General features: G+C 45.0%; 1 protein-coding gene across 4 annotated transcripts in view; it reads left to right on the forward strand.

The window, feature by feature from the left end:
• mastl (microtubule associated serine/threonine kinase-like) overlaps positions 1–23,087 on the forward strand; it is a 45,794-nt gene extending 22,707 nt beyond the window's left edge. For 2 of the 4 annotated variants that reach the window (XM_085987702.1, XM_085987705.1), the window contains 4 exons: positions 4,405–4,543; positions 15,299–15,412; positions 19,757–19,858; positions 20,192–23,087. In XM_085987702.1, the coding sequence (XP_085843828.1) occupies positions 4,405–4,543; positions 15,299–15,412; positions 19,757–19,858; positions 20,192–20,349 (513 nt within the window). In that variant the 3' untranslated portion in view covers positions 20,350–23,087. Of the gene's footprint in view, positions 1–4,404; positions 4,544–12,192; positions 12,253–15,298; positions 15,413–19,756; positions 19,859–20,191 lie in introns of those variants that run through there. The other 2 variants (XM_085987703.1, XM_085987704.1) reach the window with 2 other exon arrangements.
• Positions 23,088–24,137: the final 1,050 nt, after the last annotated feature.

A 24,137-nucleotide genomic window follows, 5' to 3' on the forward strand; every position in this document is an offset into this window, starting at 1 on the left:
CCCAAGACCGCACAAAGTAGAGGAGAAGCATCCGGGAAGGCGCCGAACACCTCGAGTCTCTTCGCCGGGAGCCAGCGGAAGCCAAGCGCAAGGAGTGCACATCAACCCAAGCACCCCACCAACCTGCCCCTTCAACCACTGTCTGCCCCACCTGTGACAGACTGTAGGTCCCACATTGGATTCATCAGTCACCTGCGAACTCATTTTTAATGTGGAAGCAAGTCATCCTCAGTTCCGAGGGACTGCCTAAGAAGAATACAGTGAGTGTCAGCAGTCCAATTAACCATGGGTGGGGCGGGCGGAGAGGTTGACTGATTCTTTCCCTCATTTGACATCCACACATGCAATAATTGTCACTGGGTAGTGATCAGAAGTGGGACCCTGGCTGAATTTGTGCCATGTTTTTCCTATTGCCTTTGCCCTGAGATCAGCTAACTTCTGGTACTGTTTTTGTGATCTTGCAGTATCCACTTTCTGCCACTAAGCAGCCTCACTGAGTCATGTAAATATTACATGTCATGTCCATCTCGTGGAGAAAGCCAGTATTGCTGCGGAATTTCACATTACAGATGATTCCACTAGTATTTTACTCCCCTTCAGTTGGAATTTGATGGTAAAAGAAACTGACTTGTTTTCTGAGCATTATCCTTTACAGTAGGTGTCAAAACACCGATCTCTGTGGAATTCCACTCATTACATCCTCCACATCCCCCAACCTGTCAGAAATCACTTCCTTAAGTAATATCCCCTGCTTCCTTTCCAATTTTTTATTAGCTCAGATTCTTTACCTAGGATTCAAAATAAAATCCAAGGGCAATTAGGGATGAGCAATAAATGCTGGCCTTGCCAGCAATGCCCACATCCCAGGAACAAATTTTTAAAGAGACCTGTGTAGGAGCTGTTCATGTGGAAATTTATTGAAGGCTCTCTGGAAATCTAGACAAGCTATATCAGGCATTCCAACGACCATTTGGGAGATCACTTCCTTCTAGAAGTCAAGGAGGTTGGTCAGACAGGATCTATAGACCCCTCTGAAACTGTGTTAGCGGCCATTTATGGGCACGCCTCAACTTGTTTCCTCCTGATCGATTCCATTATTTTGCCAGTTGTTGACGTAAAACTAATGGATATGCAGATACCTGGGTTTATCACCTAGATTGAAACAAGGTATTGTGTTGACTTGTTTCCAATCCAATAGGACCTCCCCTGTATTTCCTGACTGCCTTTTAACTGTCAGCACTTTGGTATATTTCGCCCCTTATCTCCTGTAGCACCTTTGGATATTTACTGACTTTGAGCCCCTTTAAGAATGTTCAGGACATCCATGCAAGTGATCTCAAAAGTCAACAAAGCTTAGATGGGCTACATGCTCTAGTGCTTCCTCTTGTTAATACTCCCAGGAAATAATCATTTATTATATACATTGAAATCTGTAAATGACAGACACATTAGGGACTGGCAGCAGCTGTCCTTTACTTGCAGGTGTCCTTATTTTCAAAATGGTCATTGCGTGTAGTGTAAAAATTTTTAGTTAAATGGGAAGTTCTTTACCCAGCATCCAGAACGGCAGAGAAACCGCTCTATCCCTGGGATAGAGCAGTGCAAGCGTATAATCCCAGAGACAGAGCAGTTTCTCTGCCACTATGGATGCTGGGTAAATTGCACCCCCATTCCACAAAAGCCCGATGCCACTTTGTGCTGACCTGCGTGTCCTGTGTTTTAAGTTGGAAAAGGGCTTGGTGTATTGAAGGCCATCTGCAACTTGTAATTTGCGCGTGTCTGTAGTTTCAGAGTGCCTCTTGTATATTTTACCATGCAAGTCATTTGGGTCTCTCAGTAAGTGTCCTCTGTTTCAACTTTATTAGCATCCTTAAGGGATCTCAATTGTTTGACGACCCTTTCTCTGAAATAATACTGGAAGACTTTCTTGGGCTGTTGCATTTAGTTTCGACAGCTATGCTCATTTCTGGTACCCTCTTGGCTTCTCTGTCGGTCTTTATTATATTTTTGGACATTCTTGTAATCTTTCTGCTGGATTCTCTCACCTTTCCTTCGACTGGCTTTGTAGAGTTTGGTTTTCCTATTTATTTTTATATCATGTTGTCTTATTCATCTTTTTCGTGTTGTGTTTCTTTAATCTGTGTTTATTAATCCTTGGTACAGGAAACTTTGTGATATCCGGCACCGACGGGACCAAGCTGTTGCCGTCCCATCAAAACTGCCGGACAAACCAGCGGTAATGTTAAAACATACGGAGCATCTAGCAACAAACCCTGTTGCTTAGCAACAGCTTCTAAACAGTCGGCCGTAGCTTGCAAGCGTCTCTGTAGCTAAGCAACAGCTTTAGCTAGACCTTGCAGAGCCTGACTGGTGGAAAAAAAAGCAACGAAAAGAAAAAAAAAACTTACTGAACCGACTCCTGAATTTTGCTGGTGGATCGAGCATTCCGGAGCAGTTAACCTCCGGATAAACCAAAGTTTCCTGTACATGCATATCCTGCACATTCAGTAGTATGTCCTAAAATGTATTCCATTCCTCAATTGAGGTTTTCTCTCCCCTCCTCTCAGTTAATTTTGCTTAAATTCTCCCCTCACTATATAAACTTGGGCCTTTTTAAAGTTGTATACTGGAGTATTGGTTTGTACTGTTTATTTGCCTTGGATCCTGTCACCTGTCACGTTATAATCGCTGTCACGTTATAATCGCTATCGCCCAGGGGTACAATTACTTCTGTTCCCAGTTTGTTGTCTGCGTTACTTGTCATGACCAGGTCAAGATGTGAGTTACCTCTAATGGCATCCCTAACACAATGAATCAGCCAGCAATTATGCACTACATTCATTTACTTAGATTCTAAACTACTTCTGCATTCCCTGTTTATATTAGGTTGGCTAAAGCCCCCATTAACATGCCCTTTCTGTTTGTCGTATCTTCCTCAGCTCTTTGTACAGTATCCTGTCCTCTTTTATTTGATCTGGTGGTCTGTAGCAAACCCCTAGGGTTATCTTTGTTCCCTTTGCACTTCTACTTCCAGCCAGGTTATCTCATTGGAAAGTCTTTTTCCTGTTCTACTTCCTTTAATTCCCAGATGTTCCTGACTTATAGAGCTACTCCACCTCCTGCCGTCTTTAGTCGGTCCTTCCTGACGCTCTAAAACCTTGTATTTGTGCTTGTCTTCATAACTGCGGCTTAACCATATTTCTGAGATAGGTCCCAATTGCCATGCCAGCCCCGCGTTCAGTCAGCTTGTTGCAATTGCTTCTAGCATTCATATATTCATAAGCCTATTAATTTACTTTTATTTTTGGCCTGCCTTGTTTCCTCCCTGCACAATACTCCTTTATTCCCCGCCACCCATCCCCATTTGGAACCTTCCTCTGTGAAACCTCCATTCTGCTCTTTTCTATGTCATTGGCTCCTACGTGAACCACGACTTCATGGGGTGCCAAAAACAGTATCCTACCTGTTTTGTATAAATTTATTATTTTTTCTTTACTCCTGTATTCTATACTTCTATTTATAAAACCATAAATGCTGTTGACCTCTCTGGCTTTATCTACCTCCACTTGCATTTTCAGAGAATTATGTATTTGAACCCCTAGGTTTCTCTGTTCATCAGCACCCTTCAGCATCTTTCCATTGAGAGTTTACCCCCATTCCTCATTCTTCCCACAATGTTCCGTTTTAAAACAGCAAGCAGCTTTATTTTTGGTGGGTGGTGGGGAGATGGGAAGGTGAGCAAGGATAAACAATCAAGTATTAGATTGTAGGGGCTTTAGTGAAGATAATCTCAGTCCCTAACTCGCTCCCACTTTCCACTCGCAGTTACTTCTGTATCTATTACAGGTTTAGTCGTGTCAGGGAGAAATCCCAGCACACATCCACTCCTCAACCTTGATCAAAGCACCTGACTAAATGATTCCAGTTTGGGTTTTTGTCTTCCACTGCCTTGTCCAAGTCTATTCCATGTTTTGTGAGGAAGAACCTTTTGACACCAGTTCTAAATTTACCTTCAGCAATTTGACCCCTTGCCCGCTTGTCCTTTGTCATGGTTTAACTTCGGATTAGTGTTCTGGGTTTACCTTTTCTATACCATTTCTATCATTATATGAAATACACTCAAGTCATTTCCATTCAAGGCTGAAAAACTCAAATTTATCCTTTTTTTCCTGCTCATACCTCTGACTTTAGGAATCAGTTTTGTGGGGGGTGGTTTTCTGCTTGAAAGTTTCACTTGTGCCTTGGTGAGAATAAAATGTTTTATTCTTGTAATTATCAAAGCCTGTAAGCATGTTTAGTGTAGCAGTGGTTTTCTTTTCAATTAATGTGATTCTTGTGTGCAACTGATCTGTTCAGTATAATAAAGATCCCTAACATCTTCTCGTATGGTTTTTAAATATTCAGACTCCACTGACGGCTACTATACAAACTCCTTATAGAACTCCGAAAAGTGTGCGGCGAGGTCCGACTCCAACAGAAGGGGATAAAATTCTGGGAACGCCAGATTACTTGGCCCCTGAGCTGCTCCTGAGAATGCCACATGGTAAGAGAAGTCACCGTAATACCTCGTACAGGCAGCTTGATAGACGTATTACCACAACAGAAAATGCTGAAAATACCCAGCAGGCCTGGCAGTATTAGTGAAGAGAAAAGGCGAGTTAAAGTTTCAGGAGTAGACCTTTCCTTGGAGCCGAGAACTGAAAGGTAACCAAGTCCTTTAGTCAGATTGAATGGGGGTAGGAAAAGGAGGAAAAGAGACAAACAGATACTACAATCACTTGAGAGAAAATTAATGGACAGAATGACCAGCAAACAGTTTTATTAGAGAAGTGGGAATTTGTTAGATCATATAAAAGATCATCTCAGTAAGACAATGAAAAGACATTAGAAAGACGAAACGTGAAAATAGCTAATATGCTGAAAAGCAAGGCAAATGCAAGGGGGCGGGGGGGAAAGACAAGCAAGTGGGGTAGATTATGGGAAAATGGATGCATGAGGACTGAAATACAACTTGGAAATGCACAGTAGGTCTACTTTAAATCTGCTGCTATGCTGGATATCTTGTCCCCTCCAGCAAATGTGTTCCTTGCTTACTGCCCAATTCAGGCTGAAAATGCATGCAAATGAGTGAATATCTCAACATGCAGGTAGTCCACGCCTCAGGTTGTCAGCCCAAGCAGCATGTGCTTTCGAGCAGTCCTGACCACCACTGCAACAAGAACGCAAAATGTAGCTGTGGTAAACCACGTTCACTATCGTATCACTGTTAGTAGTTAGCACTGTTCACCACTGTTCGTTATAACTGTATCACTGACCACTATTGTATCACGGTACGAGGTCGCCTCTTGCCACACTGCTATACCTGGGATGACCACTGCCGACTCCGCCTTGGCTCCACCCACCAGGCCAGGTATAAAGGTGAGCGACTGGCTGGTATTCCTCCTGCTTGGATCGGATCACCCACGAGAGTGGGCTCTGTTATTTAGTCAATAAAAACCTTTAGTCACCTTCGTAACTCTTCGCCTTTTATTGGAGGAATTGATAGGTATATCAATTTTATTGACTAAATTTAATGATGTCCGACAACGAGTCACAACCGGCGGAGGAGCCACCAGCGCAGCTCCCAGGAGCACAGCCACACCAGCCAGCTTGGCTGCGAGCCCTCAGACCGCCGTACCTGGACCTGAACCCACGAGCAGCAAACTCAGCCGCAGACTTTAAACACTGGCTGGTCTGCTTCGAATCATACCTGAGAGAATCCAGCGTCCCTCAGGCATCCAAACTAAGTGTCCTGCAGGCACAACTGAGCCCGAGAGTATACACTCTCATCGAGGACATGACTACCTACGAGACCGCCATCAACCTGCTGAAACAGAAGTACCGGACCCCGGTAAACTACATGTACGCTAGGCACCTCCTAAGATCACGGCCGCAACAGCCAGGAGAATCAGTAGCCGAATTCTCACAGGCGCTATATGCACTCGCCAGGAACTGTGAGTTTAAATCGGTGTCGGCAGCCGAAAATACTGAAGATAATATCCGCGACGCATTCCTGAAAGGCCTACGGTCCGAGTACTCACGGCAAAGACTGCTGGAAGCTAAAGACCTCAGCATGGAAAAAGCTGAAGCCCTCGCTATCTCCCTGGAAGTGGCCCACCAAGATCAGGAAGCATTCACCAGGTACTGCTCGCGACCCTGGGACTCGGGCCCGACCCCTACCACAGCACCCTTCCCAGCGCCGCCCCCGGGACCTACCTCTGCGTCGGCGTCCCGGACCCGACCGGCCCCGCCACCCCCGGCACCGGCCCCGACATCGGGCATCCGCGATCGGGCCGCCGGCTGTTTTTTTTGTGGCCAGGAGAAGCACCCGAGGTCGCGCTGCCCAGCCAAGAACTCCATATGTAAAACCTGCCTGAAGAAAGGCCACTTCTCCAAGGCCTGCAGGAGCGGATCCTCAGAGGCCAGCAGTGCCGCATGCGAACTATGGGGGCGGCCATCTTCGTTTAGGGCAACTGAGGCCAGCATCCCCACACATGAGTCATGGGGGCGGCCATCTTTGTTTAGGGCAACCGAGGCCAGCATCCCCACACATGAGTCATGGGGGCGGCCATCTTTGATTAAGGCAACCGACCCCAATAGTGCCTCATGGGGCCCTACCTCGTGGGAGACGCCATTTTACTCACCACGCCCGACCGCCTCGCCCGCAGATGACAACGACTCGCTCAGCTACACACTAGCTTCCGTCACCCTGGACCAAGCCCGCCCGCACCATCTGTCCAAGTCAATGATGGACATCAAAGTGAACGGCCACGCCACGACCTGCCTGTTCGACAGCGGAAGCACGGAGAGCTTCATCCACCCAGACACGGTGAGCCACTACTCCCTCTCTGTCCTACCAACGCGCAGCCGAATCTCGATGGCATCGAGGTCCCACGCCACGGACATCAGCGGCTACTGTGTCGTGACCCTGTCGGTTAAGGGCACGGAGTATAAAAACTTTAAACTCCTCGTCCTCCCCCATCTCTGCGCTGCCGTCCTACTAGGGCTGGACTTCCAATCCCACCTCCAAAGCGTAACCCTAGCATACGGTGGACCCCTCCCCCCACTCACAGTCAACAACCAGCAAACGTTAAACCGCCCACCGCGTAACACCTGCAGCCTCTCCACCCTCAAGGTCCCGCCACCCTCTCTGTTTGCTAACCTTACCCCTGACTGCAAACCCGTCGCTACCAAAAGCAGGCGGTATAGCGCCGGGGACAGAGCCTTCATTAGCTCTGAGGTGCGGCGCCTCCTGAAAGAGGGCATTATCGAGGGGAGCAGCAGCCCCTGGCGTGCCCAGGTCGTAGTCGTAAAGACCGGCGATAAAAACCGCCTGGTCATCGACTACAGCCAGACCATAAACAGATATACCCAGCTGGACGCATACCCCCTCCCCCGCATATCTGACATGGTCAATCAGATTGCACAGTATAAAGTATTCTCGACCATCGACCTGAAGTCGGCCTACCACCAACTCCCTATCCACCCTGAGGACCGCCAGTATACCGCCTTCGAGGCGAATGGGCGCCTATACCACTTCCTTAGGGTCCCCTTCGGTGTCACTAATGGGGTCTCGGTCTTCCAAAGGGAGATGGACCAGATGGTTGACCAGAACGAACTGCAGGCTACATTCCCCTACCTAGATAACGTCACTATCTGCGGCCGCGACCGGCAGGAACATGACGCGAATCTGGAGAAATTCCTCCGTACGGCCCAACGGCTGAACCTCACCTACAATAAGGAGAAATGCGTGTTTAACACCACGCGCCTTGCCATCCTCGGCTGCGTAGTGGAGAACGGAATCATCGGCCCCGACCCAGAAAGAATGCGCCCCCTCATGGAGCTACCCCTCCCCCACTGCCCTAAAGCACTTAGGAGAACCCTGGGGCTTTTCGCCTACTATGCCCAATGGGTACCCAATTACGCGGACAAAGCCAGACCCCTCCTGAAAGCCACTTCCTTCCCCCTCACGGAGGAGGCGTGCGCGGCCTTCTCCCTCATTAAGGGAGACATAGCCAAGGCCACGATGCACGCAGTGGACGAGTCCATCCCCTTCCAGGTGGAGAGCGACGCATCCGACTTCGCCTTAGCCGCCACCCTAAACCAGGAGGGGAGGCCAGTGGCCTTCTTCTCAAGGACCCTACAGGGCCCCGAGATCCGACATTCGTCGGTCGAGAAAGAGGCCCAGGCGATCGTGGAGGCAGTACGGCGCTGGAGGCACTACCTGGCAGGCAAACGATTTACCCTCCTCACCGACCAGCGTTCGGTGGCTTTCATGTTTAATAACAAGCTGAAGGGCAAAATCAAGAATGACAAGATTTTGAGATGGAGAATCGAGCTCTCCACCTACGATTATGAGATCTTGTACCGGCCAGGCAAGCTGAACGAATCCCCTGATGCCCTTTCACGAATGACATGCGCCAGCGCGCATATCGATAGGCTTCAGACCCTCCACGACCAGCTCTGCCACCCCGGAGTCACCAGACTCTACCATTTCATTAAGGCCCGCAACCTGACCTACTCCATCGAGGAGGTCAGGACCATGACCAGGAACTGCCAGACCTGTGCGGAGTGCAAACCGCACTTCTATAGGCCGGACCGAGCAAGCCTGATCAAGGCCACCCGCCCCTTCGAGCGCCTGAGCATCGACTTTAAGGGGCCCCTCCCGTCCTCTGACCGTAATGTGTACTTCCTCAACATCGTTGATGAGTACTCCCGTTTCCCCCTTGCCTTCCCCTGCCCCGACATGACCAGTAGCACGGTCATTAAGTGCCTGAATGCCCTCTTCGCCTTGTTCGGGTTCCCGAACTATATACACAGCGACCGGGGCTCCTCCTTCATGAGCGAGGAACTCCGGCAATTCCTCCTAGAGAGAGGTATTGCAGCAAGCAGGACCACCAGCTACAACCCCAGAGGTAACGGTCAGGTGGAAAGAGAGAACGCGACGGTATGGAAGGCCGTCCTCTTAGCCTTAAAGTCTAAGGGCCTCCCAACCTCCCGCTGGCAAGAAGTCCTCCCGACAGCGCTGCACTCCATCCGGTCATTACTTTGCACGGCCACTAACACCACCCCCCATGAACGAATGTTCGTTTTCCCCAGGAAGTCGACTACGGGAACCACTCTACCAACCTGGCTGACCGCCCCGGGGCCGGTCTGGCTGCGGAAACACGTGAGGACCCATAAAACGGACCCCCTGGTCGAGAGGGTGAACCTCCTGCACGCCAACCCCCAGTACGCCTACGTGGCGTACCCAGACGGGCGGGAGGACACTGTCTCCCTACGAGACCTCGCACCCTCAGCCGATCCGGAAACACCGCCACCACCCCCCCCAACCTCAGTCCAGGTAGACGGCATGCCGGAACCCCACGAGCCCTCGCCGACCACGCAAACACCAGCATCAACACCGGATAAGGCACCAGCACCGGATAAGGCAACACCACCGCTGCGGCGATCGGAGAGGCTTACGAAGCCTCCGGACAGACTGACCTACCAGAATTGGTAGTACACTTCACCCCGCCGGACTTAATTCTAAACAAGGGGTGAATGTGGTAAACCACGTTCACTATCGTATCACTGTTAGTAGTTAGCACTGTTCACCACTGTTCGTTATAACTGTATCACTGACCACTATTGTATCACGGTACGAGGTCGCCTCTTGCCACACTGCTATACCTGGGATGACCACTGCCGACTCCGCCTTGGCTCCACCCACCAGGCCAGGTATAAAGGTGAGCGACTGGCTGGTATTCCTCCTGCTTGGATCGGATCACCCACGAGAGTGGGCTCTGTTATTTAGTCAATAAAAACCTTTAGTCACCTTCGTAACTCTTCGCCTTTTATTGGAGGAATTGATAGGTATATCAGTAGCCTCTTTTGTCTCGACTCGTACAGGAAGAGTGGCCCCTTGGGGAATGTGCCAGAGGATGCTCATTACTGATACCAAACTCTCTCTTTGGCTTGTATATCTGAATTAAAATTACTATGGCACCCCAGGTGTTGTAGTAATGATTTGTACCTTCAGTACACTCGCTTTGAAGCAAGATGGTGCATTAAAAAAAAAATGTAATTTCTTATTCTGGATGTTAATTTCCTTTCTTTGATTCCCCTTTTAAGTTCCCTCCGCTGAGGAAAGTGGGGACATGTTCCCAGAACTATCTCCAACCCCTCACTGAGATGTGAGATTGGTGTCAGCTGATTTGCTGGTATCTTCTTGTCCATTTGGGACAGCACTTGATCTTCACTCATCTCATCTCTTCCATATTCTGTCACCTCCATTACAACGTGACTGTGATTGGAAACAGTTATGAACAGTGGGGGAGGGAGTGGTGGATATGAGGAATTAACATTGCACCCGGTGCAATGCTGCAATAAGGCTAGCAATAGTTTAATTTACAGAGTAAAGCTATTTCAGTTATTTTAAATGGCTAATTTGTCATTGAATGAATTCTTGGAGACACAAGGAAAATATTTTCCTCTTGCTGCTGTTAGTCATTGGTAATTGTCCACTCACCCATCCATTCTGCTAGTCACTACTAAAGATGCATTTGGCATCAGTTTCAATGTAGTTCTTGATCTGGAAAGAGTTCAGGTGTGTGAAGTGGGCTTCAGTAAATAGTGTCAAAAGGACTGAATGTTCCTGCAGAAGCTTTTGGCAAATACATTTAACATTTTTGTTTCAGTTTAGTAACTTTTTTTGGTTCAAATAGTAATGTTTACGTAGCATGGCTATGGAACGCTGTTTCTCAAAATTATCACCCCACAGCAGGTACCCTGTAAACTCTTTTTCTCTGCCTTGAATTCCAGATTAAAATTTCAGATGATTACAGCGAATGTACCCAGTGGCTCTCAAATATTATGTGGTAGCCCTTCGCCTTGTGGAAAATGCTGCAAGATTGTGCAGTTGTGTCAATATCTTTCTAATCCCAATTAACCCACAATTTGCCATCTATAACAGGAAATCTCCTCTCTCAAGAACTTATCCAGCTCCCTCTTGAAGGACTGCAGAGAATCCAAACTCGCTGCACCCTTCGGTGATCTGTTCCAGAGGGCGATGACCAATGTTCCCTCTAATTTTTATGGGGACCACGCGGCCCATTCAAAAATCTACACATGCGCGGTTTTTGCATTTAAAAGGCTCATGAGCCAGCTGCATGGCCGTGTAGCTTAAAGGGACCATTGGCGATGACTCTGAAAAGAAATGCTTCCAAACATTTAACCTGACTTTTCACCTAAGGATTTTATTAGCATGCCTCCTAGACCTACCATCCCTATCCATCTCAAATAACCTATCCAACTGGAAAGAATCTAATCCCTTCATTTTTTTTAAAACCTCAATCATTTCCCCTCTAAGTCTACCTTAACTAAATATAACCCTAACTCCTGGAGTCTATCCTGATAACCAAGAGCCGTAAAACTGTATTGGTTTGGTCACTCGGTAGCATTTCCAGGGCTTCAATATCCCCCACCACATGGAAAATAAAACTGGTCACAATACCAAAGTCGTATACAGCTCAAGTGTGGTACTTTTAGTAATTCATTTCTTCTAGCAATGCAACCTGAAAACTTACTTGCCTTCCCAGTGGCCCCATCACTCCACTTGTGGACTTTGAGTGATTTATCAACTTTGATACTCGGGTCCCTCTCTTGATCCATAACCTTTCACAGGCACCCTAGCCAGGTATAAACATCCTTGGAGTTTCCCAAACTCAATTGCATAATTTGCACTTATCCACACTGAAAAATATTTGCCACACATGGAGCCATTCCCCTAACTTATCTAAATTAGGGAGCCACTTTAGGTCAGTGAGGACAAGGGTGATGAGAGTGAGCAGGACAGGATACATTCAGCAGAATTTTGGACGAGTAGAGTTTATATCGGTAGATGGAAGGAGGCCAGCAAGGGGAGCATTGGAGTACTCGAGTCTGGAATCTCTCTTTAAGACCAGGAAACTGGCAGACATAAAGTTAAAATGTATACATCAACCAGTTAACTAGCTTGGATATTGAAACCAGTTACCTATTTAGACAAGACAAAACTCATTGGAATCAGCATGCGTCAGAATGTTTACACCGGCTGCTTTACTTAACTACGTCTGTGCATATAGTACATGACACTATCTTTGAATTGACAACACTTCCTGTTTCAAACTTTAGGTTGTGGAGTTCTGCAATGCGGTAAGATTACAATAATCTAACCATTTTTAGTAGTGGGAGTGGCTACATGCAGAGCAGGTGCAAAATTGAAATCAATTAAGCAATGTGAATTCTGGTGTTTATTGGCTGCAGTGCTTTGCCTCAAGTAGTCTGAAATGCAACTTGTTCAGTTGTGTTTCAATTAAAAAATTCAAGCTGTGAAATTTTGCTGCAATACTTCTGACCCATTAGAATTGACAAGGTTGCTTAGCAGTCACCTCTTTTAGTTTGACCTTATCAAGGTGATGGTATTTATAAATAACAGCATACTTGCAAGTTACTTTTTTCTTGATTTCAGCAAAAAATACACACTCTTTTTAAACATTCTTCTAATATGTCTGTATCCTTTGTACCACATAAAGGTAGCTGATTCTTTTTAGATTGTCGGTGTCATATTTGACCACGAGATAAGCTTCCGACCACACATCCGTGCCATCTCTAAACCTGCCTATTTCCACCTCCATAACATCGCCTGACTCCACCCCTGCCTCCGCTCATCTGCTGAAACCCTCGAGACTTGACTATTCCAACTTCTGGCCGCCCTCCCATGTTCTACCCTCCGTAAACTTGAGGTCATCCAAAACTTGGCTGCCCGTGTCCTAACTTGCACCAAGTCCCGTTCACCACTCACCCCTGTGCTTGGCTCCTGGTTAAGCAGCGCCTCGATTTCAAAATTCTCCTTGTTTTCAAATCCCTCCATGGCCTCACCCCTCCCTATCTCTGTAAACTCCTCCAGCCCCACAACCCTCCAAGATATCTGCGCTGCTCCAATTCTGGCCTCTTGCTCATCCCCGATTTTAATCGCTCCACCATTGGTGGCTGTGCCGTCAGTTGCCAAGGCCCTAAGCTTTGGAATTCCGTCCCTAACCCACTCTACCTCTCTTTCCTCCTTGATGACGCTTCTTAAAACTTACCTCTTTGACCGAGCTTTTGGTTACCTGCCCTAATATTTCCGTATGTGGCTTGGTGTCAAATTTCATTTGATAATGCTCCTGTGAAGCGCCTTGGGACGTTTTATTACATTAAAGGTGGTATATAAATGCAAGTTGTTGTTGATCCTGGGGTCTAAAACTGCTTATTCACAATTTACCTTTAAGTCTTAAGATACATTTAACGCTTCTGCAGTTTAGATGGTGGGGCTGGGCATCTTTGCGTTAACTCTCTGCATTTATATCAAAAATGAATACTAACATTATGGTAATAATATCAAGATTGACTTTATTACTCCAAGAACCACATTTAACCCAAAAAAATTACATTGTGTGTAAAATCAGCATTTACAGCACAGGATGCCATTTGGCCCATTGCTCTATGCTGGGAGATTTAGAGAAAATTATGGGATTATGGAATTGGGGGAGCGTAGCAACCTGGATTAAAATTTGGTTAGAAGGGAGAAAACCGAGTAAGAATTGAAGGCAGCTTTTCAAAGTGGTAGTTCTGTTCTGGGGTACTTCTTTTCACTGATCTGGGTATAGGCCTAGAGGGAGTGCTGTTGAAATTTTCAGATTATACTAAAGTAGGAACTATAGTTAATTATTCAGAAGACCAAAGGAAATTGCAATGTGATATTAATAAGATGGGCAATAGGCTACAAAGTAGCAGATGGAATTCAACGTCAGTAAGCGTGAGATGATGCATTTTGTTAAAATAGCAGCCCTAATATATTCTCAATGGAAGTAGACTCGGTGCTATGAAAGAGCAGAGGGATTTGGAGGTTCAAAGCCACAATTAGATCCTGGCTGATCTGTACCTCAACTTAATTTATACCCGCCTTTGCTGCATATCCCTTGACGCCCTTACCTATCAAAAATCTGTTGAGTTCTCGGTCTTGGAAATTTTAATGAACCCAGCATCCACTGCCTCTTGGGGGAAAGAGTACCAGATTTCCATGACCCTTTGTATGGAAAAGTGCTTCCTAATTTCACTTCTAAATGGCCGAGTTCTAATTTTGATTGTGCCCCCATGCTCTTGATTCCCCCAACAGAGGAAATAATTGTTCTGTATCTACCTTATCGAATCTTTTAATATTTGATTAGATCACCCCTCAAATCTTCTAAACTCAAGGAAATACAAACCAAGTTTACTTAAATTAACCTAATGTAACCCTTTAAGCCTGGTGTTCTGGTGAATTTACAATGTACCGCTTCCAAGGCCAATATGTCCTTCTTGAGGCTTGTAGCCCAAAACTGTACGCAGTACTCCAGATTCGGTCTGACCCAGGCTTTGTACAATTCTAGGTTTTATCACAAGAGGTGTAGAATATAAAAGTCAATCGGTAATGATGAGTCTACATAAAACCTTAGTAAGACCTCATTTAGAGTATTGGGCTCCACACTATGGGAAGGGCATTGAAGGTATAGCACAGATTCACGAGGATGTTGTCTGGTCTGTGGAAATAGAAATATGAAGGAAGACTTGAAATATTGGGGTTTATGTTAAAAGATACTTTTTAGTAAGCACACATTGCTTATGTGCTTATATCATATAGTACACCAATGTCATCAGTTCATTCAAATTGCAACAAATGAGGTTCGTGCGCAGCATGATTGCAGGAAGGAATAATACATGGAAAGTACCAAAACAATTCTGAAAGATTTTTATTGATGCAACAATCATTTTGGAGCTTGATACCCCAACTACTAATGTGGAATAAAAATGTTGCAGGTCCATTGGCATCTGAAAACAGAAAAGATGGGCTCACGTTTTGGGTACAGACCCATGTTCCCGTTGAGCTGTGCGGTCGCGCAGCGGTCTGCAGGTCCCACACAGGCCGCTCACCGGCTTTACAGTGGTAATTACTGCGCATGCACGAAAAATTGATGGGCTGTGCAGTCAGTTCAAGGGCCCGCATACTCAACAAAAAAAAAAACAACAAAAAAAATTTACAGGGAACATTGGTAGAGACCCTTTGTTGCAGCAAAGGCTCTGTTTGTGAAATGCTAATCTTTTCTCTTTACGGATACCAGCTGACCTGATGCATAATTCCAGTGTTTCCAGATTTCTTTCTTTTTAACTCCTTTTGAAAATTGTATATAATCTGGGGTTTTTTTTTGCTATTATGCCCTAGGCCCTGCAGTGGATTGGTGGGCCCTTGGCGTGTGCTTGTTTGAGTTTCTGACAGGCGTTCCACCTTTCAATGATGAAACACCACAACAGGTCTTTCAGAATATCTTGAACAGAGGTATAAACTTGTTTTGGTGCATTTTTCTTTAGAAGTGGCAAAACAAATGTGAAATTGCTACCCGCAGCTCAGTATATTAATATGTAATATATGTTCCCTTTAATCACCACGTAAGTGATCCAAAATGTTTTCCTTTACTCTCAATCGTGCTTTAATTTTGTACAGTCAATAGACTTGCTAACATTGCATTTCTATACATACCAATTAACGAAATTATTTTGAACATGTGCAGAGTGAGTGAATTGCGACAGTGTTCTTCGCTTGTGCCCTGTTTCCATTTCTTATACGTTGAGATCACTTCCATGGAAGTGAGTAGCTGTATCATACAGGTAAGGAGGGTCCCAGTTTTTATGATCACATAAAGAAAAAGAAATACTTGCCTTTCGTGACCTCAGGGTGTCCCAACGCTCTTTACAGCCAGTGAAGTACTTTTGAAGTTTAGTCACTTGTAATGCAGGAAGCGCGGCTGCCAATTTGCATACAGCAAGGTCCTACAAACAGCAATGTGATAATGACCAGGTAATCTGTTTTAGTGATGTTGGTTGAGAGATCAATATTGGCCAGGACACCAGGGAGAACTCCCCTGCTCTTCTTCAAATAGTACCATGCGATCTTTTACGTCCAACTGTGAGGACAGTTGGAGCTTCGGTTTAACATCTCATCTGAAAGATGGCACCTCAGACAGTGCAGCACTCCCTCAGTACTCCACTGGAGTGTCGGCCTAGATTTTTGTACTCCAGTCTCTTGAGTGGGACTTGAACCCACAACCTTCTGACTCCAAGGCAAGAGTGCTACCACTGAGCCACAACTGACATCCTTCAGCCAAGAAGCAGTCCAAGTGCCATAATTTGCTTCAGCGTTTTTGAATTTAGGAAGGGAATATCTGACTGGGTTCTCACTCCTGATCATTATCCAAAGATCGCTGCTGGAAAATGTGTGTATATGGATGTTGGATAAGGATAGCACTGGCTCTGTTGCCATACTCTCCTATCTATACTCATGCATGAAGGATGAGCACTTGGGTGTGGTACTGAAGTTTGACTAGCACCCATCTAATGGTGTTCCAGCAAGATGTTAACATCTACCTTCAGGAGAGCGTGAGGAAAAAATTGATTTGGGGGGGGCGCGGGAGTAAAGCTGCATTAGCAAAGTCAGAATATAGCTCCTGTAAAGGCAAGAAAGACTTGCATTCTATCGTGCATTATCATGTCCCTCAAACATTTCAAAAGTACTTTGCAAACAATTAATTGCTTTGCTATTTGTGGGATCTTGCTTTGTGAAAAATGTCTGCCATGTTTGCCTACATAAGTCTTTGCATTTCAATGAGAAGAAGAATAGTTAATGGATGAGATATTCAATGGCACTGTGCCAATATGGCGGGCAAGAAGCACATGCTCATTACGAACCAGAAATATGCTGGCTGCCATATTGATGAAACAGGCTTAAGGCTCTTTGCATATGCAAATAAGAGGCTTAACACCCATTTGAGGCCCCCTATGAAAAATTAGATTGCCCTGTGCACAGCTGGCTGCATTCAGTAAAACTAGGTCTACATGCGGTCTAACTGCCAGCAAAGGTAAGTTTGGAAAAAATACTTATCTGAATGTGGAGCCAGGAAGAGCAGGACTGCTCTACATGAATCCCCATGGGCCACCGCTGACCACCTCTGTATCCTGATCACTATCTTTTCCCCATCACATGATCACATTCCCTTCCCCTTTAATGACCTACTTGAGGACCGCTGCTGACGACACAGCAGCCTGGAATTCGAAGCCTCTTCGTTGGTGAGCTGCTTGGGGGAAGCCCAGCAGGTGTCGGCAGCTTGCCGGTCTCATTAAATGAGACCCGAGGCCCAATATCGGGTGCGTTCAGGTGGAGGGATTGTTCCCAGGACACACACAATTCCTTGCTGTTGTTAAATTCCATGGGATCTTTAACGATCCACCTCCATCACCAGAACAGGCAGATGGGGCTTCTGTTTCACATTTAGTCCGAAGGACAGCACGTTTTCCACTGCACTGGTGTCGGCTTCAATTATGTGCTCAAGTTCTGGAGTAGGCCTTGAACCCATAACTCAAAGTCAAAATACCGTGGATGCTGGAAATCTGAAATATAAACAGAAAATGCTCAGCAGGCCAGGCAGCATCTGTGGAGTTAACGTTTCCGGCCGGTGACCTCTCGTCCGAACTGCTGAGGCTAGAGTACAGCTAGTTGAGGCAAGGGGACACTTCTGTATGGCTCTGTCACCATTGGCCATTTCGCACTCTCCGGTCATGATCGTTTACACGCGTTCACCTTGGTCCGTAAACTTGAGGTCATCCAAAACTCTGCTGCTCGTGTCCTAACTCGTACCCAAGTCCCGTTCACCCATCGCCCCTGTGCTCGCTGACCTACATTGGCTCCCGGTTAAGCAACGCCTCGATTTTAAAATTCTCATTCTTGTTTTCAAATCCCTCCATGGCCTCGCCTCTCCCTATCTCTGTAACCTCCTACAACCCTCCAAGATCTCTGCACTCTTCCAATTCTGGCCTCTGCGCTCCATCATTGATGGCTGTGCCTTCAGCTGCTGAGGCCCTAAGGTCTCTAATTCCCTGCCTAAATCTCTCTACCTCTCTTTCCTCCTTTTAAGATGCTCCTTAAAATCTACATTTTTGATCAAGCTTTTGGTCATCTGCCCTAATATCTCCTTACATGGCTCAGTGTTGAATTTTCATAGAAATCATAGAACTTTACAGCACGGAAGGAGGCCATTTCGGCCCATCGTGTCCACGCCGGCCGACAAAGAGCTATCCAGCCTAATCCCACTTTCCAGCTCTTGGTCCGTAGACCTGTAGGTTACGGCACTTCAAGTGTACATCCAAATGTGGTGAGGGTTTCTGCCTCTACCACCCTTTTAGGCAGTGCGTTCCAGACCCCCACCACCCTCTGGGTGAAGAAATTTCCCCTCAAATCTCCTCTAAACCGCTTACCAATTACTTAAAATATATGCCCCCTGGTTATTGACCCCTCTGCTAAGGGAACTAGGCCCCTCATAATTTTATACAACTCAATAAGGTCTCCTCTCAGCCTCCTCTATTCCAAAGAAAACAAACCCAGCCTATCCAATCTTTCCTCATACCTAAAATTCTCCCGTCTAGGCAACATCCTCGTAAATCTCCTCTGCACCCTCTCTAGTGCAATCACATCTTTCCTGTAATGTGGTGACCAGAACTGCAAGTAGTGCTCTAGCTGCGGCCTAACTAGTGTTTGATAAGTTTAAGCATAACCTCCCTGCTCTTGCCTTTATTAGCCGAGGCATAGAATACAAGTATCCCGTATGCCTTCTTAACCACCTTATCTACCTGTCCTGCTACCTTCAGGGATCTGTGGACCTGCACTCCAAGGTCCCTTTGTTCCTCTGCACTTCTCAGTGTCCTACCATTTAATGTGTATTCCCTTGCCTTGTTAGCCCTCCCCAAATGCATTACCTCACACTTCTGCGGATTGAATTCCATTTGCCACATTTCTGCCCACCTGACCAGTTCATTGATATCTTCCTGCAGTCTACAGCTTTCTTCTTCATTATCAACCACACAGCCTATTTTAGTATCATCTGCAAACTTCTTTATCATACCCCCTACATTCAAGTCTAGATCATTGATATATACCACAAAAAGCAAGGGACCCAGTACTGAGCCCTGCGGATCCCCACTGGAAACAGCCTTCCAGTCACAAAAACACCCATCAACCATTACCTTTTGCTTCCTGCTTCTGAGCCAATTTTAGATCCAACCTGCCACTTTGCCCTGGATCCCATGGGCTTTTACTTTCGTGACCAATCTGCCATGTGGGACCTTATCAAAAGCCTTGTTAAAATCCATGTACACTACATCGAACGCACTACCCTCATCGACCCTCCTTGGTACCTCCTCAAAAAATTCAATTAAGTTAATCAGACACGACCTTCCTTTAACAAATCTATGTTGACTGTCCTTGATTAATCCGTGTCTTTCTAAATGAAGATTTATCCTGTCCCTCAGAATTTTTTCCAACAATTTTCCCACCACCGAGGTTAGGCTGACTGGCCTGTAATTACTCGGTCTATCCCTTTCTCCCTTTTTAAGCAAAGGTACGACGTTAGCAGTCCTCCGGCACCACACCTGTAGCCAGAGAGGATTGGAAAATGATGGTCAGAGCCTCTATTTCCTCTTTGCTTCTCTTAACAGCCTTTTTGTGTTGTTTGATAACACTCCTGTGAAGCGCCTTGGGACATTTTACTATGTTAAAGGCACTACAGTATATAAATAAAAGTTGTTTTGTTGATGATAATTGACTCCAATTTTCATTAGTAACATTTTTTTGCAGATATACCTTGGCCAGAAGGTGAAGAAGAATTGTCTAAAAATGCCCATAATGCAATTGAGATTCTACTGACCATTGAGTGTTTCAAGAGAGCTGGATTAAAAGGTTTGACCTTGGGGAACTGGGACATTTAAAGAGACTTCTTTGGTCAAATTGCCACCATTTCATAGTTTAAGTATATAGTGTCTGAAGTGAGGTAGATATTTTGAAAAAATGGCCCAGATTTTGCTGTCAATATAAGGGTGAGGCTAATGGTGCATGCCGTTATTTAAGTGTAAATGGTACAACTACTTCAGGCAGGGGCCAGATGCGTGGTTAAATGCAATACCCAAAAGTTGCTGAGTTATGCTGCTCTTGTCGTTAGCTTTGCAAAAATGGCATTTCGCTGTCTGCCTCACACTTAAAAGAGGGACAACTTTATTTGGTTTTATCTTTCAGAGCTCAAGAAGCATCTCCTCTTCCACGATATGGACTGGGCCGATCTGCAGAATTACCCTATGCCCTTTGTACCACAGCCAGATGATGAAACGGATACAACATATTTTGAAGCCAGGAATAATGCGCAACACCTTATAGTTTCAGGATTCAGCTTGTAGCACCTGCAGTTGGCTGAACCTAAACACTATATGGGAGGGAGGGGAAAATCCACTAATTTGTATGGAATAGTAATATTAGACTCTAATACTGAATATGTACTGTCTCTGGTACCAGTGAAAGCTATCTTTTGTCACTTATTTGCAATGATCCTGGGGTTTATTTTGTTGGCCATTCTGTAAATGCTGTACCAGGCTGCCTAAAGCTGTCCTCATTGTTTCACCTTTTACCTCCTTGCCCTCCTCCTGATTTTTATTCCTTAACATTATTCAGTGAAATTGCCAGTTTTCCATGGAGTTGGACAATGGAGATTGTTGTTACAAACCAAAAGTTTTGCAGGCTCTCCCTAAAACAATCTCCCTGGATTAAATGCACTTTATTTTTACAGTTACCAGCTAAGGTGGACAACAAAATACACTGCAGTGATTTTAATTACTGGTATTGTAGCTGGTTTTAATTTTATTTGTATTAGTAAGTCCTAAAACCTCACTCTCCCTATCTTTTTTGAATGTTTTTGATTTGTTCATTTCAGTATCTCCTTTGAAATGGAAATTTGTGTCACTACCACCTATTGACTGGCCGTGATCTCTTACTAGCAACCAGTATGAACATATGATAAAGGATGGAGTTAACTGCCTTATGCTTTCGTTGGCTTGTGGTCCCTTAATCCAAAATGAAAGCTGCAAATTTCTGTACTCCAATTAGTGTATTGTTTGGTATGTCAACACTTTTTTAAAAGTTTTTTTCGAAGTTCTTGGGTGATGCTGTATCAACGTTAGTTTTTGCTTGTCAGCCAAAAGTGATCACGTGTATCCATGAATGTTTTCCTTGTCCTATTTAATCAATTAAGAACTTGCAGGGCAGTTGCTGCCCCATCAAGAAAGTGATTTTGTGCTTTTTGCCAATGACTCAAGTACCTGTATATAAGGAACTTCACGCTTTTGGCAGCACCACAATGCAGATCGACTCTTTGCACTTTGTTTTTGTGCTAGATAGACTACCCACGTAACTTTGTTTTTGTGCTAGATAGACTACCCACGTAACCTATGTGCCAAGTACAGTGGTGGTTTAAATAAAAAATATCTTTCATTAATGGATTGTTGGGTGTTTAGATTTCTGCAAACTTAATAGGAGCAAGCTCCAAATGCTGACCTTGTGATTTGAATGTATTTACCCTGGCATTCATAGTTTTTCTAGCTAGACTGTTTTGTTCTTTCTGCTGTATACCATGCAATGAACTGGCTACACTTTGGTTGTGTTTTCAAGCATTAATGTTCAGACAAAATGAAAATGTAACATACAACTGGAAGAAGAAAATGAAATGTAATGTCCTTTAATATCTTCCACTGGCATTCTTTAACACTTTATGATCCTCAACAACTTTGGCTCAGTTAATTATATATAACACTTTTTTGGTTCTTAATACATGCATTACGTATGTTCTATGTAAGCTTCAAGAAATGCCACAATAGTTCTGTACCATGGGTACATCGCATTGAACAGTACCAATTTGTGTCCTGCTGTGATTTAGAAGTAGGAGTGCTTTTCTGTTCCTTTATAGGAACCTAATGTATGAATCAAGAAATGGGACATTTGGCCCATGAGTCCTCTCCATTGAACAGACCATATGTACAATTTATAATCTCTGGGTCGCTGTCCCACATTTCCAAGAAGATAAAGATGTGAAAATTTGCCTGCCCTCATTCTCTCTTTTCTCCCCCCCCCCCCCCGATCAATTGAGCAAAAACGTCAAAACATCACACTCTCAACTTAATTATTCAATCCTAACCAGTTATACTATTTTGATTTTATCACTTGTGTAGAATGGTACAGTATATGGGATGAGGGGGTTTCAATTATCTGGAGAGGCTAGAGAAGCTGGGATTGTTCTCCTTAGAGGAGAGAAGGTTGGGGGAGATTTAAGATTGAGGGGTTTCGATAGAATGGGTCTAATGGCCTCCTGTGCTCTACGATTCTCTTTTTCCCCAATGAAAACTAGCACAGCTCTTTCAGTATCTATTCATAACAGCCCTAAATTTCAAAACTTGCCTTGTCATTGTTGATTCCAAAATGTCAATAGCATTTCGAATGCAGAATTTCAGCAATATAACCACCAGTCTTTAAGTGTTAGTGTGATTCTTTAGAAATAGATTTATGATTTCACAACTTCATGACAGAAATCTTCCTTCATATTTTGTCTGAAATTCTCTCTCCCTTGAAATAAGGCACAGATTCCTTGATAACGTACAGTTTCACAGGCCCTGGGCACCTTCCAGTACTTCATCTAAGTGGTCATTATTTGCGAGAGTCTTGAAATTAAGCGACAGCGGGGCCATCACAGCTGAGCTCAATCACGTCCTTACCTCATGGCTGCCTATGTGCATTTCCAGCGGAGCTTACTGGATAGCGATCAGGACTGGGGACCTTGGCTGATGTTTTTTTCCACCCCTTATGCTGTCCCAACTGAAATAAGCCAACACAGCAGAGAGAAAACAAACCTGGGACCTTCCTGGTCTGTATGGCTCAGTTACGTACTGGGTAAATTTGTTAGCCATTATTTTGTCTTTTAATAATGCTTGCTTTTAAAATAAAATGAATTTAATTATTTTTCTCACGGTATTGTAAATGTTACAACTGAAATGTGAGCAGAATTTTAACAGTGCAATATCATGTGTCCTGCTCTCATGTTGTACATAACAGATGACACAATGTTTTCAATAAAAACAACAGGAAAGGGAAATTTTGTAGCCAGTACTGCAAGATTTTTTTTAAATATGTTAGTTTAATCCCCTCCCTATGTTGAACTGGAGTCATCACACACTTCCAACTCTAATGCATTCTTTCAGGGCCCATAATTCAGGACACCACCAAGATTGAAAAACATAACTAAGAAAGTAAAGAAGGAACCAGTGAGAAGTCACGGGTTTTTAAAAACTAATTTTCTAAGATTTGTAGCTGGAAGGAAATAAGGGAGGTAAGGAGACCCCAAGATCTCGGGGGGGGGGGGGGGGAAGAAAACTGAGTAATTAAAATGGTAGGTTGGAGGGAGAAGAGGTAGTGTTTAAGAAGGTTGTCGAGGGGCAGTCCCACTCAATTGGACAACGGAGGAGCGGTGTTGAAGATGGATGGAGTGGCAAACCATTGCCAAGGCTGCAGCCATGTAGAGAACAGTAGTGCACTACTGTCAGTCACAGGATGTAGTATGTAATTTGTGACTTTGATGAGGGTCATTTCAGTGCTGTGGCTGGGGAGGTAGTTTGCAAGGACAGAGGGGTGAAGGCTGGGTTTTTTGAGGAAGGTGGTGATGACAAATTTGAAAGACAAAGGGAATAGTACCAGAGGAGAACACAGCTAGCATGGAGGTTAGGAAGGGAAGTTAGCTGATCAGCAGTTTAGTGGGAATTGAGTAGAAAGAGCAGGAGGTTATCCACTTTGGTGGCAAAAACAGGAAGTCAGATTATCTGAACGGCAATAGATTGGGAAAAGGGGAAGTGCAACGAGACCTGGGTGTCCTTGTGCACCAATCGCTGAAGGTAAGCATGCAGGTGCAGCAGGTGGTTAAGGCAGCAAATGGTATGCTGGCCTATATAGCAAGAGGATTCAAGTACAGGAGCAAGGATGTCTTGCTGCAGTTGTACAGGGCCTTGGTGAGACTACACCTTGAGTATTGTGTGCAGTTTTGGTCGCCTTATCTGAGGAAGGATGTTCTTGCTGTGGCAGGAGTGCAGTGAAGATTCACCATACTGATACCTGGGATGGCAGAAATGACAGAGAGATTGGGTCGATTAGG

This window comes from Somniosus microcephalus, chromosome 5 (assembly GCF_052327205.1).
Source record: "Somniosus microcephalus isolate GS21.2 chromosome 5, FLI_Smic_1.0, whole genome shotgun sequence".
In the NCBI taxonomy this organism is placed as follows: Eukaryota; Metazoa; Chordata; class Chondrichthyes; order Squaliformes; family Somniosidae; genus Somniosus; species Somniosus microcephalus.